At 39.9% G+C, this 19400-nt stretch overlaps 1 protein-coding gene across 1 annotated transcript in view; it reads right to left on the bottom strand.

The window, feature by feature from the left end:
• LOC132885172 (potassium voltage-gated channel subfamily B member 1-like) overlaps positions 1 to 18609 on the bottom strand; it is a 94561-nt gene extending 75952 nt beyond the window's left edge. Inside the window, exon 1 of the mRNA XM_060919527.1 lies at positions 18055 to 18609. Coding sequence (XP_060775510.1) covers positions 18055 to 18609 — 555 coding nt within the window. The remainder of the gene's footprint in view (positions 1 to 18054) is intronic.
• Between the last annotated feature and the right edge of the window lie 791 nt (positions 18610 to 19400).

Raw genomic sequence — 19400 nt, 5'->3', positions numbered from 1 at the left:
CGTTAAATGCGTGCTGGTTTATTAGAATTTAGCTTAGCTCATTGTAGTATTAGGCTATTTAAGAGATCAGGGGGACACAAGGATATTCCTAATTATTCACATGTTTGGATTTTGAAAGATCCTGACAATTTTAATGAAGGTAAAAGAGTAGACATGATTATTGGGCATTTAGAAAGGACATATTCAATAATTTGTTATTCCACAAATATACATTTAAGTGGTTTAAAATGAAATATTAAGGACTATGTTGAGTGTAATTGTAGATGATTACAGTACTCCCTGCAGAGATGGGGGGACTCGAGTCCATGACTTGACTCGAGTCCGACTCGAGTCGCCAGATTTGTGACTTGTGACTTACTTGATCAATATTAAGAAAAGACTTGACTTGACTTTGACTTGCTTTTCCTGACCTGCGACTTGACTTGACTTTTGTCATGTGACTTGACAAGTCACATTACAAAAACCTGTCTGGTTAAAACATGCCTTGTTAAAAAAAACAAAACAAATAAATTATTAGATCGATATTGCTTAATTGTGCGCGGGTGTTCCTGGCCTGCTGCATATCAGCAAACCTGGCAACCCCACTTCCTCCCAACGCAACGTGCAGGCATGAGCGATCAGATGGAGAGATGGCGAGCTCTTCGACCAACACCATCCCGAAAATTATACATTATGGATTCAAAGACTATTGGACAACACAAAATAAAAGAGGAGCGACATGCAACATCTGCGATGCTAAAGTTTCTGATACTGCAAGCACTACATCAAATTTCATCAGACATTTCAGGACAGCTCATAGAGAAAGGTGAGTAACGATGTGACTTTTGCTGCTTGGCTGCTAACATCTGAGACTTCTACAACAGAGACTACTAGGCTATAGTGGCTTGATACGTTAATATTTTAATATTAGCTAAAAAAACAAAACGTACCGTAGAATGCGAAATAGCTGCAAGCAGTGCTAACGTTATGACTAACGGTTAGTGCTAGCAGCGTCTGAAAACAATGTTCTGGTGTTACAGCTAACTTAGTTAGCACTAACGTTAGCGCTGTTTGCAACTATTTAGTCTACTACTTTGTGTTTTTTAGCTAATATTAAAATTTGGCAGTTTGGTGATTAAGCTCATTAATGTAAACACGTATGGTCAAAGAAAGAGCTAGTTGAGGCACGAGATTAAATTTAACATAACGTAAGGACAAGAGGGGAAGAAAAACAACTGCAAACAAAATTTGAACGATGCATTTGCACAGAGACGGTTGGACTTTGATTTGCATCCCTGAGCTTAAACACCAAAACTGGCTAGTCATGAATGTAGTCCTTTGCACAGGGAGCACTGGCGTGCACACGCGCGCTTGCATTTCTCCAGTTGGAAACCTGCGAGCTCTTTCAGGGTGAAAAAAAAAAAAACAGCCCAGCACGCAGTTGCGCACTTCTTGTTCAGACAAATGATTTCGTTTTATCAGCAAACCCAGAGGATTTCACACACTGCTCAAATGTAACGAGTAACGACTGTATGGTACTTCAGTAACTAATGATGTTAAGTAAATTGGAACTGCAATGTGTTACGTTCCTATGTTCCATCCTGACAAAATGTTTAGATATGAAGAGTACCTTCGCTCAAAAGCAGCTCCAACGACAGACTCAAGTCAGCCACCAATCTCCCAGTTCATCACAAGTAACAAGCAACACTACACTTCTAGCCATCCCCAGCAGAACGCCATCACACGTTCAATACTTTCAGACCTGGTTATTGATTGCAACTTACCATTGTCCATCATAGAACACCCAAGTTTCCGGCGCTTCATGTCTATTGTTGACACAAGGTACAACCCTGTAAGCCGAAGAACTCTTACTTCAAAACTGGATGATGTAGTGCTGGAAAAGCAGACAAAACTAAAGAACAGTCTTGCAAATGCTGAAAATCTGTCAGTCACAGTTGACATATGGTCAGATCGGAAAATGCGGGGCTTCCTAGGAGTTACTGCTCACTGGTTGGTTATTGGAGAAGGTGGACTAGTCCTGAAATCTGCTTTGCTGGCTTGTAATAGGTTCAGCGGTTCCCATACAGGGGAAAGAATATGTGAGGAATTTGAGCAAATTTGTGACGAGTACCAAATCAAAAGGAAGCTATTGCACATCATATGCGATAATGCTGCAAATATGAGAAAAGCATTCAGCACTTGTTTTCCACAACATGGAGATGAAGAGGATGACGAAGATGAAGGAGTTGAGGACAACAACTTGTGGACTGACTTGCCAGTCGAAGACCAAGAGAGGGTGGATGGTTTTCTCCAAGATAAATCTCAGACAAGACAGCAGTGTTTTGCCCACACGTTGCAGTTAGTTGTCGGGGATGGCTTAAAAGACACAAAAATAGCTAATGCAGCTCTTGCAAAGGCCTGCAAGCTGAGCAATTTACTCCACAGCAGCACTTCCTTCAAGGACATTTTTGAGAGAGAGTTTGGGCAATCTGGCATCCCTTCCTCTGTTGTCACGCGTTGGAACTCAACACTTACGCAGTTGAAAGCGGTACTGAAATGTGACGCCACAAAGCTCACCGCCATTCTACAAGAGTCTGGCCACAAAGAGATAGCATTCACATCAAGAGAATGGAGTCAAATCCAAGAGTTGGTGCATGTGCTTGAGCCTTTTGTCGAAGCCACTGACCTCACTCAAGGTGAAAAAGTGGTAACCATAAGTGCAGTGGTCCCCTGTGTCCTCTCCCTCAACCACCATCTGGAAAACTTAAAAGGCACTATGTGCTACTTGGGGGCCTTCATCAAAACCTTACAGACATCTCTTCAAAGGAGGTTCAAGGGGATTTTCGTAAATGTGAAGATGGCAGAAAACTCATCATCTGATTGCCAGCCATTGCCCTTCTCTGACCCACTGTATCTGAAGGCAGCCATGCTGGATCCTTCGTCTGGCAGCATGTGGGTCATACATGATGTTTTGGTCCCTGACAACACTAAGGAGGAGGTGTCAAAGATGATCAAAGGTATGTTACAGCTTTATTGTAAATACATATCAAGTTAATCCATATATAAAAAATATTGTGGTATATACATTATCATATTACTTGGTGATTGAGTGATATTGTTTTTGCTTTTGCTCAAGACTTGATTCTGGAAGAAGCAGTGAAAGTCACTCCAACGAACCCACGCATAGAAGAGGCCCAGGCGACAGAGCCGCAGTCAAGCCTCTTTGCATCCTACCAGAACAAGAGACAAAAGAAGGACTCTGCGTCAACACCTCATATGCAGCTCACACACTTCCTGGATATTTGTAGTGGACAGGACTGTCTCCACTTCTGGGCACTGAACAGGCACACCCTTCCTTCTCTCTTCAAGGTTGTGGTAAGACTGTTGCATATCCCTGCATCCAGTGCCCCGGTTGAACGTGTGTTTAGCCATGGTGGTGTGATCATGAGACCCCATCGGTCGCAACTCAGTGCAAGGGTTTTAACTAGTTTGGTTTTTTGCAAGTGTAATGGCCACTGGTAATGGCTCACAACTCAAGATATTCTGATGCTTTGTTACTGTAGGCTCACATTGTTTTTCACATTGCTCTCTCTCTCTCTCTCTCTCTCTATCTCACACACACACACTCTCTCACACACACACACCCACACACTTGTTGAATTAAGCACATTGTTCTTCAACTGTTCCTATGTTTCTTTTTATATACAGTATGTGATAATTGCCACAGATACCCGACCACAAAATGAGCAATCCAGTATTTCAGTGTGTGCACATTTAGCTACAGTGCTTCACTCATTCACACACACACACACACACACACACACACACACACACACACACACACACACACACACACACACACAGAGGGAAAAACAACTGTTGTCTTCTGACTCAGGATAACAGATTTTCATATTATTATTAATGTATTATCATACATTGTTTAATTTCACATACAGTAATGAGATTATTTCATGTGGTGTAAGTAATAAAAATCTGTTTTAGATTCATTCATTTTCAGCTGATTCATTAACTCGTTAGTGTGCATAAAAAAGATGGTTTTGGTTTGGTGAATACAGACATTTGAAAAACTAATGACTTGACTCGTGACTTGACTTGACTTGCTTGACTTAAGCTCTGCTTGGACTTGACTTACTTGATCCTCCTATAGAGATGACTTGGACTTACTTGAGACTTGAGGGCTAAGACTTGTGACTTACTTGAGACTTGCATGTATGGGACTTACTCCCATCTCTGACTCCCTGACTAGCTAGCTAACTTAATCAACAATACTGGGTGTATTTTTCTTTTTAATGTAAAGCAATGTATATTAACAATCAACAGCAATGAACACAAAGGTGTCACCACAGATGCTCATTGCTGTTGATTGTTAATATAGTACATTGCTTTGGCCTTTCTGGTCCTGCTTGGTTTGGCAATTTTTTTTTTTTGTATTTTTCAATGTGAACCCACGAGACAGTTATGTATAATCAAAAAATCACAAATGTACTAGATGAGTACATGTGGTTCAAAATGCGACAAAAATAGTGTTTGTTGTTGTATTGTTTCTTCTTTTCTCTGTGTTTCTTTTAATTTCTGCAGTTTTTCTTACCGCAGCCCCTTTGCTCTCCTGTTCCGTTCCAGTGTTACCGCCCTTATTTCCCCACAGTTGACTGATGATTACAGTTATGTTTGACAGTTCCATTGTAAATAATGAATGAAGTCCAGAGACCATCATGCTTGACCTCTCACAGGGCCATGTTCAGAGGCTTTTCTCTCATCAGGCATTTCTTTGCTGTACAGTATGTTTCTCTACATTAAGTGCTGGCCTGGGAGCAGTCTTTAATGCTAAAATGAATGGCTAGTTACTTTCCACTGTCAAGCATCTACAAGCTTTCCACATAACCTCTATTTCAATTACGAAGAGAAATGGTCTGAGGTCAGGGAAGATACTGTACTGCATGTCTGCTGTTTAACTGACAGAAATAAATCCCTCCTGTTACAGACAAAATATAACTGACAGAACAATGTACTAGCTATATGATATGTCTTCAAATACACTAAATGGCCCAAAGTTTGTGGACACCTGACCATCACACCTGTATGTGGGCTTTCCCCAAACTGCTGTTACAAAGTTGGAAGCAAAGAATTATAAAGAATGTCTTTGTATGCTGTAGCATTGAGAATTTCCCTTCACTGGAACTAGGGGCCCAAACTTGTTCCAGCATGACAATGTCCCTGTGTCCAAAGTGAGGTACATGAAGACATGGCATGTCAAGGTTGGAGTGGAAGAACTCGAGTGGCCTGCACAGAGTCCTGACCTCAACCCTACTGAACACTTTTGGGATGAACTGGAATGGTGACTGCTCCCCAAACCTCCTTGTCTACAGTAACATCAGTGCCTGACCTCACTAATGCTCTTGTGGCTAAATGGGCAAATCTTCACAGCCACACTCCAAAATCTAGCGGAAAGCCTTCCCAGAGGAGTGGAGGACTAAATCTGGAAAGGGATGTTCAAAAAGCACATACTGTATGATCAGGTGTCCACAAACATTTTGCCATATAATATATTTCAGCATGTTATTCAGCTCTGAACATACTTATGTCCATGTATACGTGTGAGAGTGAGTCAAATGAAAACCTTGTGACGTAAATGCAACATAAATTAGAATTGAGTAGAATATTTTCTAAAGGAATCTGGAAACTTATTAAGTACTGGAGCACTTGTAAGTATTGAACAAAATGGAGATTATACACAAAAATGATCACACTCCTATTTGCAGTAAACAATGCAAAATAAAAATAAAAGTTTTCATTTGAATCACCCTCATATACATACGTATGTCCACATTTGATGAAAATCTCATAAGAGAGGGAGTGTCTTTACTCAAAATGCTAATAAAGGTTATATCTACCTGGCAACCTGAACTAATATTGTAATAGTAGAGCACCCTTGCAGGAAGTCAAATGTGTTAATTGCACCAAACTGCCTCTCTCAGCATAGACTCTCAAAACACCAATAATTGTAATCTGACTTTTAGGTGTCGACATAAATCACTCGTCAACAATAATCAGTTTTAGAAAGTTTAGAGTCAGAGGCAAAAGTAAAAAGCTAATTGATGAAGATGGTCCAGTTGAGAATTTCTTAAATGCTTGTACTCTTTTTACTTCTGTGCTCTTCTTCTCAGAAACCACAATGTTTTGTAATCAAGCTCCATTGTCAGTTAAGAAAGTAATCTGTAGACCACACAAACCAAAAACCACCTGAATATTCACAGATCAACTCCATCCATTATCTGTAACCGCTTATCCTGTGCAGGGTCGCAGGCAAGCTGGAGCCTATCCCAGCTGACTATGGGTGAGAGGTGGGGTACACCCTGGACAAGTCGCCAGGTCATCGCAGTGCTGACACATAGAGACAAACAACCATTCACACTCACATTCACACCTACGGTCAATTTAGAGCCACTAATTAGCCTAACCTGCATGTCTTTGGACTGTGAGGGAAACCGGAGCACCTGGAGGAAACCCACACAGACACGGGGAGAACATGCAGACTCCACACAGAAAGGCCCTCGCCAGCCGCTGGGCTCGAACCCATGACTTTCTTGCTGTGAGGCAACAGTGCTAACCACTACACCACCAGGTCAACTCTGATTGATGAAACATATTAAATGTAATTGTAAAAGTGCCTCACAAGCCAATTCATGTATTATTTGAAGCTAAAGCAATAAGCCATCACAAGTCATAACATCACAACCATACAATCTGTATTGTTTATGGAATCTACCACAAAGTATCCTTCACTGTAATTGGCTCTGTGCATGTTTAAAAATTGGTATATGGGCTTACTTAATAAGGCATGTGAAATAAACACAAGCTGCTTCATCAACCATCAAAACCTAATTGTAGACTCCAGCTGATGCAGCAGTTCACACTACTGAGTAGCAGTTCTTGTGCATTGTTAGGTTTGTTAACCTGCTCATTGCCCATCTGTAACTATGGGACGCCAGTCATTGATCTAACAGATGTCAGTCTTTAGCAATACTAATTTGTTTGTTGGTGAAAACTATGCCTCGTCTTTCCATGCTGATCTTGTCTGGTATTGTGTTCCAAATTTATGGGGTGAGATAAAAATAGCCTTCTTCCACACAAGTTCAGAGGATTAAGATGGATCATTAGAAAGCCTGTTAGAGGAGCCTTGCTGTTGCCGGATGTGGGAATCATATCTGATCGTGAATATTAACCAAAATAAAGCAACCCATCACTAAAATGATGCACTATATGTGTGGGTCACATATTACACTACGACACAAACAGCATAATCTCTGAGTGTTCATGTTTTGGGTAAATGTCTGGAAGAGAAAGGAAATGAACTCTCTCTGCTGACTTTGTGTCTTCATGTCTTTCCATAAGGTGATATATGGAGAATGAATTAGTGGGGCGGTAGACAGGCTGTCCTATAGATTTACAGTGTGCATGTGGTAAGAACTCTCTCTCTCTCTCTCTCTCTCTCTCTCTCTTTCTCTCTCTCTCACACACACACACACACACACACACACACACACACACACACACACACACACACACACACACACACACAATTATTCCTCTCACCAATCTTTTAAACTGCCTCACCCATGTAATGCCATCTGTTAATCTTTCAAGTATGTGAGTATCTGTGTGTTTGTGTGTATTTGATGCGCTCCAGACTTCAAGCTACTGATTATGGCCTTTTCCTTCTCAGTCCAGCTCTGCTTAATCCCTTAAAGTGCATATCACGGGTAAATTCAGGAGCAAGATCAATGTAATTCTCCTATTTTATATTAAACTTTGGTCAAATATCTGTCACATTTTGCATTTTGTGCAATTTTTTTACCTTGCGCAATACCAGAAAAATTCAGTTGAAATCAAGCCACTTGAGGCGAATTGATCCGCCTCTGAAAAAACTTGGCATTTGGATTTCCCGGCAAACATTGATTTTCGTGACGTCACGTGCGGGACGCCTCCCTCTGAATCCTACGTCAGTGCTGGTTTGTTTATGAGAAAATGACCTGGTGGTTTTCTGCAAATTTCTTCAACGTTATCACGTAATTATTAAAATGGTTAACAGATGTATCGTAGGAGGGTGTAGCAACACTAATCTTGATGGGATTAGTACTCATCGTTTTCCAAAAGACTGGACAATGAGAGAGAAATGGGAGTGCTTCATCTATACAGGCTGTGCACTGAAACTGTGCAAGTTCTCGCAGCCTGCTAGCGCTTCCGCAGGTGACGTCACGAATCTGGCTCCAGACTCCCTTGGGATTTTTCCAGACGCGTTTTGTTATTTTATTTTTTTCTGCTGTAGACAGATGGCCTTGTGCAAAATTACCCTTCTGGATGAGTGTGTAAAGGGACATACTTTCATATAAAAAAAAAAAACGAAATTGGTCCAGAATATGTACTTTAAACTCTCAGCTTAATATGTACTTCATCTTAAAGCAAGACGGCCTTTTGATTTCATAAAATTGGTGAAATTTAGTTCCCTCTGAAATTTGGTCATTGTGATATATGTTTATTTCTGTAATACAGTGGTGCTTGAAAGTTTGTGAACCCTTTAGAATTTTCTATATTTCTGCATAAAATGACCTAAAACATCATCAGATTTTCACACAAGTCCTAAAAGTAGATAAAGAGAACCCAGTTAAACAAATGAGACAAAAATATTATACTTGGTCATTTATTTATTGAGGAAAATGATCCAATATTACATATCTGTGAGTGGCAAAAGGATGTGAACCTCTAGGATTAGCAGTTAATTTGAAGGTGAAATTAGAGTCAGGTGTTTTCAATCAATGGGATGACAATCAGGTGTGAGTGGGCACCCTGTTTTATTTAAAGAACAGGGATCTATCAAAGTCTGATCTTCACAACACATGTTTGTGGAAGTATATCATGGCACGAACAAAGGAGATTTCTGAGGACCTCAGAAAAAGCGTTGTTGATGCTCATCAGGCTGGAAAAGGTTACAAAACCATCTCTAAAGAGTTTGGACTCCACCAATCCACAGTCAGACAGATTGTGTACAAATGGAGGAAATTTAAGACCATTGTTACCCTCCCCAGGAGTGGTCGACCAACAAAGATCACTCCAAGAGCAAGGCGTGTAATAGTCGGCGAGGTCATAAAGGACCCCAGGGTAACTTCTAAGCAACTGAAGGCCTCTCTCACACTGGCTAATGTTAATGTTCATGAGTACACCATCAGGAGAACACTGAACAACAATGGTGCGCATGGCAGGGTTGCAAGAAGAAAGCCACTGCTCTCCAAAAAGAACATTGCTGCTCATCTGCAGTTTGCTAAAGATCACGTGGACAAGCCAGAAGGCTATTGGAAAAATGTTCTGTGGACAGATGAGACCAAAATAGAACTTTTTGGTTTAAATGAGAAGCATTATGTTTGGAGAAAGGAAAACACTGCATTCCAGCATAAGACCCTTATCCCATCTGTGAAACATGGTGGTGGTAGTATCATGGTTTGGGCCTGTTTTGCTGCATCTGGGCCAGGACAGCTTGCCATCACTGAATTATACCAGCGAATTCTAAAGGAAAATGTCAGGACATCTGTCCATGAACTGAATCTCAAGAGAAGGTGGGTCATGCAGCAAGACAACGACCCTAAGCACACAAGCCATTCTACCAAAGAATGGTTAAAGAAGAATAAAGTTAATGTTTTGGAATGGCCAAGTCAAAGTCCTGACCTTAATCCAATCGAAATGTTGTGGAAGGACCTGAAGCGAGCAGTTCATGTGAGGAAACCCACCAACATCCCAGAGTTGAAGCTGTTCTGTATGGAGGAATGGGCTAAAATTCCTCCAAGCCGGTGTGCAGCACTGATCAACAGTTACCGGAAACGTTTAGTTGCAGTTATTGCTGCACAAGGGGGTCACACCAGATACTGAAAGCAAAGCTTCACATACTTTTGCCACTCACAGACATGTAATATTGGATCATTTTCCTCAATAAATAAATGACCAAGTATAATATTTTTGTCTCATTTGTTTAACTGGGTTCTCTTTATCTACTTTTAGGACTTGTGTGAAAATCTGATGATGTTTTAGGTCATATTTATGCAGAAATGTAGAAAATTCTAAAGGGTTCACAAACTTTCAAGCACCATTGTATCTCACAAAATATCAGGCCATTCTGTGGCTGGGAAGTTATTTAATTTGAGGGGATTCCCGAGCAAGTAATGTGCATGAAATCGCTTGCTTCGCAAAGTCAAGCAGACAGAGGAAGTCCGTGTGCTCATGCACAGGTTTACCTTTGACCGTGCACTGACACAGTTACATTATTTTGTCACTAAATGAACAGCTGATCACACCGAGGTGCTCGCTGACCACCAATATTTATTAGTTTGGTCCTGTGTTTCCTTTCTTTATCAACATAACGTCTTTTCTTCTCACTTTCCATTACTGTAGTCAGTCTTCCACGTTTCTCTTGCACACTCACGTCCACCATTTTGCTCTTCTGTTTCAAATTTCTATCCCTCAATGCTTTGTACAAAATGGGAAAAGCCCACCATGTGATATATGATGTAGTTTTTTAAAATGAGTCATGTCGAAGCAGACAGGAATGGCAGAGAATTTAGAGGCACGTGCCCCTAAATTCATTAATTGTTATTAAAAACAAAAAAGGTGATAAATTTTGAGGCATATGATTCGGGTTCAGTAGCTTTCGGTTCACTTAACAAAAATCGTTGGGTGTCAAGGAAAATTCTTTTTATGACCTAAACTTGAAAAATCTGAAAGGCAGTCTACCTTTAATACAGATTCTCAGTAATTATTATAAATTATTCAGTAACTACAGTGAAACAAATAGGAAATTTGTGTTATAAGAATTGTGGAGAAGTCTAGACCTACCAATGGGTCTTGAGAGTATAAGGGATTAATAGCCGAGTCCTTGGAGTGGAGCCCCATACTTAAGAGAATATGGTAATGCATTGACCTGATTTTTTGATGGCTTGACTGCACGACGTACGTACATATGTACATACATAAAAATGTGTACCACCACAGGGAACCCTGTAAGTGCAAGGCAACGTATTTCATAAACACTTGGCCACTGGACAACGAAATTTGTATCTTTATTTATATAAGATAGATGGGCTTTTATCTAGCGCTTATTTTTAATTCGCTTTTTAAAAAATAATGTGGGATTATTTACTAACACATTTTACAGAAAATATTCACAAAAGTTTCATATAAAATTAGTTACAAGTTTTATTAGTCCACTAGCTTGTTGGATAATTGATAGTTTCTGTCATGTAAGTGTGACAGATGGATGTAATCACAGGAAGAGTTTTACTGAAAGTACGCTAGCAAACAGATCCAAAACATAGACAAAGGCAGATTTGAAAAACAGGCAGTGGTCGAGTGAAGCACAGACTGGATATCAGAGGTAATACAAATACTCACAGTCCAAAACCACAAGCAGGGTCCAAACCAGAAAAGCGATACCAAATACAAGGCTTTCGCAAAGTCTGTGTGTTACTGAGACTCCTTGTATGTATGTGCTGTGACTGAGCTCTAATCAGGAACAGGTGCATACTAATTAGTCCGAATGGTGTGTGTCCACTTTGCAATCTGCGGCTGCGCGCTCTGAACTCCAAAAGCAGGTGGACGAGACAGATGTAACCAGACAACTGTTTGACATACCAAGTTTGATATTCAATCATAACTATATAGTAATGATAAAAAGTGAAAACGCTGGGTCACTGCTGTCCACCAGGCACCCAGCAGAGTCACACCATAATCAATGTTGTGGTGTCGTTTCTGGCACATGGCATGCGGTATCAAAGAAAGGAATAAATGTGTTCGTAACTGTGATGCGTATCTCATTATTGGTTTCACTGTCACAAGGCAGCAGTTTTTTGACACGAAACGCACTACACAATTCAACGGTTCATACAGTGTCTTGCAAAAGTATTAATCCCCTTGGTGTTTGTCCTGGTTTGTTACATTACAAGCTGGAATTAAAATGGATTTTTTGGGGGGTTAGAACCATTTGATTTACACACCATGTCTACCACTTTAAAGGTGCAAATTGTTGTCTTATTGTGACACAAACAATAATTAAGATGAAAAAAAAAGAAATCTGGAGTATGTATAGGTATTCACCCCCTTTCATATGAACCCCCTAAATAAGAGCTGGTCCAAACAGTTCACTTCATAAGTCACATAATTAGTTGATTAAGATCCACCTGTGTGCAATCAAAGTGTCACATGATCTGTCACATGATGTCTGGATAAATCAACCTGTTCTGGAAGGACCCTGACTCTGCAACATTACTAAGCAAGAAACATGAAAACCAAGGAGCCTCCAAACAGGTCAGAGACAAAGTTGTGGAGAAGTATAGATCAGGGTTGTGTTATAAAAAAAATCCCAAACTTTGAATATCCCACGGAGCTCCATTAAATCCATTATAGGAAAATGGAAAGAATATGGCACCACTACAAACCTGACAAGAGAAGGCCGCCCACCAAAACTCACAGACTGGGCAAGGAGGGCATTAATCAGAAATGCAACAAAGACACCAAAGATAACACTGAAGGAGCTGCAAAGCTCCACAGCGGAGATGGGAGCATCTGTCCATAGGACCACTTTAAGCCATACACTCCACAGACCGGGGCTTTATGGAAGAGTGGCCAGAAAAAAGTCACTGCATAAGAAAACACGTTTGCAGTTTGCCTAACAGCATGTGGCAGACTCCCCAAAAACATGGAAGAAGATTCTCTGGTCAAATGAGACTAAAATTGAACTTAGCCATCATGGGAAATGCCATGTGTGGCACAAACCCAACACCCTGAGAACACCATTCCTACAGTGAAGCATGGTGGTGGCACCATCATGATGTGGGGATATTTTTCATCTGCAGGGACAGGAAAACTGGTCAGGACTGAAGGAAAGATGGATGGCACTAAATACAGGGCAATTCTGGAGGAAAAACTGTTTGAGTCAGCCAGAGATTTGAGACTGGGACAAAGGTTCACATTCCAGCAGGACAATGACCCTAAATATACTGCTAAAGCTACACTGGAGTGATTTAAAGGGAAACATTTAAATGTCTTGGAACGGCCTAATCAAAGCCCAGACCTCAATCCAATTGAGAACCTGTGGCATAACTTGAAGATTGCTGTACACCAATGCAACCCATCTAACTTGAAGGAGTTGGATCAGTTTTACCTGGAGGAATGGGCAAAAATCCCAGTGGCTAGATGTGTTAAGTTAACACACAAACTTAATTTCCCTGAGGGAACCCGCCCAAAGGCAGCAATAAAGTTTTATCTAATCTAATCTAATCTAATCTAATCTAATCTAATCTAATCTAATCTAATCTAATCTAATCTAATCTAATCTAATCTAATCTAATCTAATCTAATCTAATCTAATCTAGAGACATACCCCCAAGAGACTTGCAGCTGTAACCGCAGCAAAAGGTGAATCTACAAAGTATTGAATTTGGGGGGATGAATACCTATGCACACTACAGATTTCTGGTTTTTTATCTTAATTATTTTTTGTGTCACAATAAAACAACAATTGGCACCTTTAAAGTGGTAGGCATGTTGTGTAAATCAAATGGTGCTAACCCTCCAAAAATCTATTTTAATTCCAGCTTGTAATGTGACAAAACAGTACAAACACAAAGGGGGATGAATACTTTTGCAAGATACTGTATGCTATAATATTACTATTCTATTCAGGTTGATTTTGTGCCCTTGTAAATACTTTGCTCAAACACTTATCATGAGCTCCACTTTTAGGCAGTGCCTAAATATCTATATTACACATAGAAGCTTCCCCAATAACACTAGTAATGTTTGGAGTCAGGATGTAAGTTTTCAATATTTTGAGCTCCACATTTTTCTATACTGAAGCATAATTCATTGTTTAATGGAAAAGGGCACTGAGTTTTTCAAACTCTGCTCAGTTTTCAAATATCAAATGTCCAAATCTGAAATCTAATTTCTATTAATGTACCAAGGCGAGGTGCATAACTCAAAGAATCAGCTTTCATTGAGTCTGTAAATGCTTCTTTTCCTCAAGTGAGCATTGCAGTGGTTTTAGGTTCCAGTATTTGACTTTTAGAGGACAGAGTGAGCCCGTCTTCTACCAGTCCATGAGTGGAAAAGTGTAGGTCGTCTGTGGGATAAGATGGCACTTGGTTTTAAAAACTATGAAAGAGTTGACTGTGGGTGAAATCAAAACCTTTAATGGACACATTTCTAAACAAAATAAGTGTTCCTGCTGAGTCATATCTGTTTGTGTCGGTTTTTACAGGTGTGTGTGTGTGTGTGTGTGTGTGTGTGTGTGTGTGAGAGAGAGAGAGAGAGAGAAATCATTTATAATCCACAAAAACCTTGGAATTGGAATAAATATGACCTTTCATGTTTTTGTTGGGTCTCAGTTCACGATATTTAAGATACAAAAGGATCATCCATGGGACTGTCCTGACCTTTTTACTTCTTATATTCTCTGTACATATGCACACCATCCACATGCAGTGTCTGGTGTTGGACTCAGTTTTGGACATGCAATCAAAAGTCCTGCCTTATGTGGGGTTACATCCCATATAAATGACTGTCAACCACTGAAGCACAGCAGTTAAAATATGACTTTACAGTGCTCATTCACTGTGTGCTTTCCAGCGTTGCTCAGAACACAGGCATACTACACATTATACATCAACCCATTCATATTATATGCATAAATAATCTCACATATGTTTGAGATAAGTTTCTTTCTGCATCACTGAATAAGATGCCCTGTATTCGCAGAAATTGGTGTAAATTGGAAATAATATGCTCCAAAGCACAGGGCTCATATCACCTTTTTGATGGTGAAAAATCACACCCGTAAAGAATTGTCTCCTGTATGTATTTTTGGGAGGTGATAACTCTACAATAATGCCAAAAGGTTGACAGTGAGGGTTATGGATAGTCCATATTGCACCTTCCCTGGCCTCGGCGCAAAGTCAAGCTTAATTAATGTACCATTAAATATTCATCTCCAGTGAAAAATGAATGCAGAGGAATCTGTGCATGGGGCAAAGAGCAGTTTCAGTCTTGCTGGCCTGCAATTAAGCACAGGGGAACAAGCAAGCTGTGGTTCTGGTGCTATTAAACCTGCTGCTGACACTTTTATTGCTCCATGTCCACTATGCTGACAGGCGAGCATGAGACCAGGGCTTGTTTGTCAACATAAGCATTGAAATCAATGGCATCACTCTGGCACCAAGCTCTCACCTTCTCTCTTTCACATGCATAGACACAGACATACTTGCACTGTAATTCTGTTTAATCAGTTATATGGATTTGTACCTTGAAAAAATAAACCAGAGCTTTAGATATACAGCAATATGGATAGGGTTAAAGTAATTTTCTGTTAAAGTAAACAAAGGCACCAAATAAGTTCATTTCATGCATTTTTTTTACTATGATATCTGTGCAATTATTGTTTTCTATCCAGTGAAATCTGCTTTGTGTGCTTTATGCCTTGTACTCATTTGCTATGAGAAAGCGAGGTGCCAAGAGGATCCCATAGAAGTCATGTTTCACTCTGGAGTATGATAGCAAATGGAGGTGAGAATATCCAGCAGGATCACATTTGTCACACAAGATTTGCTTGGACCGGCTTGTTTGATGGCATAGACCATTAATGTAGAAACATGGATAGTATCAAGTTTATTGATGCAGTTAGAGATGGTCTAGAATTTTAAACATTGATAACATCGATTTATATACACAAGCACTATAGAGTAAAATATCTACCAAGCTTCTGAAATAGTTTGAAAAGGGACCCAATTTAGCCTTGTAAATACAGTATATAAATCTTCAGACAATTACTGGATGACCCAGATGCAACACTTAAATGATGTCAATTAGGGTGCATCAGTTGCCCCCTGAAAATGAAAAGTTCCTCCAATCATGATGCATTTTTGTTTTTATGTTCCTTTTGGTAAGAAAACACACTGGGTGAAATATTTTGACAAAATTCAAAAGTTTAATGGTGGCACCAGGAGCTCAAAGTTATGGAAAAAGCTGCTATTTTATGACTTTTATGACAATTTCAATCACTTTTCATGAAACATTATGGCACCTTATAGAGTATACCAAATGTCTTAGATACACATTTTTAGTACATATTCTAAATATATTATCAAGCACAGTTTGAGTTTTAGCTGTTCACTGAATCATTGATCAACTACTTTTAAACAATACAAATGTATTATGAATCACATTAATGCTTCTCAATCCCTTGCAAAGGTTCTTAACATGATCTCTGGGTCACAAGAAATCAATAAATGGAGTCCAACATTGTGATTCAAACCTTACGCGAAAACATAAAATAAGCGTTTTTTGGCAAAAAAATGAACCTCATGGTGCCACCATTAGGCTTTTGAATATGGTCAAAAAATTTTACAGGATGTCTTTATTGGTGAAAAGGAACACCCAAACAAAAATGCATCAGATTTTATGAAAGTGAGGGCAACTGATGCACCCTAATGTCAATGTATTTTGTTTAGCATTGACATTCCCAATCTGACTGTCTACATAAAACTTTGAAATGATTTACTGCTTAATGTCTTTGTTTTAGAAAAGATGTCAGGGTATAAACAGGTTAAATGTTAATGTTGTGGGCAAAAAAGCAAGCACCAGACATAATAAGTCTCTTTTAACTCCTCCTCTGTTCCTTAGACTGTCCAGGAAACTGTCTGAGAGACAAACACTTGAGAGAAGTATGTGCCTGAGTGCTGAAAAAACCCTCACAGCTCACAGCACAAGATGCCCTCTAGTTCGCATACCAAAGACTCCACTTATAAGTATGAGCAGAATATTCTTCAACTTGAACTGTGATTAGAGACACTTCTTCAGCTAACAAAGCAGTCTTGTGCTGAAATACACAGTTTAAACACTTCAGCGCTTCAGCAGAAGTAAATGTAATAGCAAGAACCATGCATTTTGTCTTCCACTCCTTCTGTCAGCAGTTCCCCATATTATACTGTTCTTAAGAGCAATAGTCTAACACTAAGATTTGCTGATTGGCTTTAAAACGAATTGCCCTTTTAAGCTAATTGCAAAGTGATGCATGTGTGCTACTCACTGGCTAGCACTTGCCATGAGTGTGTACTGCTAATTACACTTGACTATCATTTCCAGTACACTATTAAATCATCACAGTTGTCCTGCATTATGCACTTGTAGTAAAAGCATTACTACAGTAAGAAGCATCTTTTTTTCACATCTTTCCCATATTAAAAAATGACTATCAAACACTATCATGTAATGCAGATACTACAGTACTTTATAATGCATGATCACAGGACTGCAGGAATGTCAGGTGTCTACTCCATTTTCAACTCACTGTCAGGAGCTCATAAAAATGAAGAGTTTAAAAACATTAATGCGTTAAGTGAATGTACTGTCTGACAATAGCAAACTCATCTCTTTTGGTGGTGCAAGTGCTATGAACACTTCTGGAGCTCCATTAGATTGACTCCAGAGGCCACTCAGGGATACTCTGGCACGTTACTTTGAATTCATCAGCATGCCATTTGGCAATGAGCTTGATGTGGAAAATGATATGATAACACTTACTTAGAACACACATAAGAGTAAAGGATATTGACTATACTCAACAGGACTCTGGCCAAATTCATAGTGCTTTCCCCCAATAATCTCAGGTGATGAATGATATTGTCTACTGAGCCTAAATCTAGCTAAACCCAAGATTCTCAGCTTCTTATGACCCACATACAGTATATTCTCACATATTCCCTGTGTGAAAACACTTGATACAGCTCACCAGATAATAAGCAAGCTGTTGATCAACTAGATTTAGGTTGTAGGTGCAAGCAGAACTTGAAACTGTGTAGCACTTTGTGTCTGAACTGGAGCTGAGAATCCCTGGGCTAAATAAATATCAGCTTGAAAGAAAACAACAAGCAGCACATCAGCTTCCTCAACCCGCTACATTTTACAGCTAAAACATGGAACAAATTGAGACCACATAGACAAATCCACACCAGCACATACCTTTGCTGCGAGAGAAGAGTTAGGTTTCTCCAAGAGATCCCAAAGTTTCTTGCGCTTCTCTGTGCAGCATGTGTTGTCAAACTCCTCACCCTCACGTTCACGCATTGTCTCAGCTTCACGTTTCAGCTCCTCATTCATCTGCTCCTTCTTCTGGTGATAACGTGCTTGGCAACATGACTCCAAGTAGATCTCATCAATACCCCAGAAGTCAAGTTCCTGGCTGAATGAGAGTGCACACATCTCCTCCATCATGTGCAGTTTCCCTGTGCGGTAGAAGTTCAGAATAGACGTGAATGCACCTGGATGCCTGTCAAAGAAGTATTCATTCTCCTCCAGGCTGTAGTCATCACACACCTCCATGATGGCCTCATGTGTGTTACAGTCTCGCAGCTTGCCAAGGCGTGTGCGTGGCAGCCGATCCAGCGTCCTCCACAGTACCTCATGTAGGAGACCACCGACGTTCAGGCGCACACGGCGTGAGCTCACTTTACTCCGGATGATCTCCACTGGCTCAGGTGGCACAGTGGAGGTAGAGCGTGACCCGGTCTTAATCATTTCCTGTCTCCTTAGTGATCCCTCCTTACCCAAAAGAGTAACAGTTGGAAGTGTCTGAGAGAACTACCGCCTAAATCTGCTCCTCTTCTCCTTCATTCTTCCAGCTGCAAAAAAGGAGGGATGTGAAACTGAATTAAATTCAGAAATGAACATGAAGAAAAAAGAAACAGCTCGCAAGCCATGTTCGTTATCCGCTAATGAGAAGGATGGTAATCCGCCTCTGTGTGGACTGCAGTGAACGTGCCTTGGATAGATCGCTGTCCAGTGCTGAAACCCAAGAAAGCGTTTTATTCTCCGCAACGTGTCTACACTTTACTGGTAATAGTTTGCAGTTTCTAAAAACGAGCCGAAACGTGACCTACAGACACAGCGTTAATGTGTTCCAGCTTGACATTTAAAGGTGTTCTTCTGTCTTACTCATCTCCCCTAAAGCGATCATGGCCCTATACTGGCTCAGCTAAGCAGGTTATGTTTATAATTCACCAGAGATTAACCACTCGGCGATTTGGAAACGGAAAGCTGCTCGCTGCTTTGGAAAACTAGGCAAACGTTTCATATAAAACGATTATTATTATTATTATTATTATTATTATTATTATTAATAAACTCGTTTGGATGCAAATACTGAAAACAGTCTTTTTAAAAATGTGAAAAAGATTTCAAGCCAATTCAAGCACGATGAACAGAATTTGTTTTAGGCGAGAAAATCGTTTTGTTTCTGCCAAAAGTTCTCAAATATGTCTTTTTGTAAATAAATAAAAAATTCTTATGGTCTAAAATAGCCATGAAGT

The sequence above is a fragment of the Neoarius graeffei genome, chromosome 4, assembly GCF_027579695.1.
Source record: "Neoarius graeffei isolate fNeoGra1 chromosome 4, fNeoGra1.pri, whole genome shotgun sequence".
NCBI lineage: Eukaryota > Metazoa > Chordata > Actinopteri > Siluriformes > Ariidae > Neoarius > Neoarius graeffei.
Note: the sequence above shows the minus strand (reverse complement) of the source record. Positions and strands in the feature narration are given on the sequence as shown.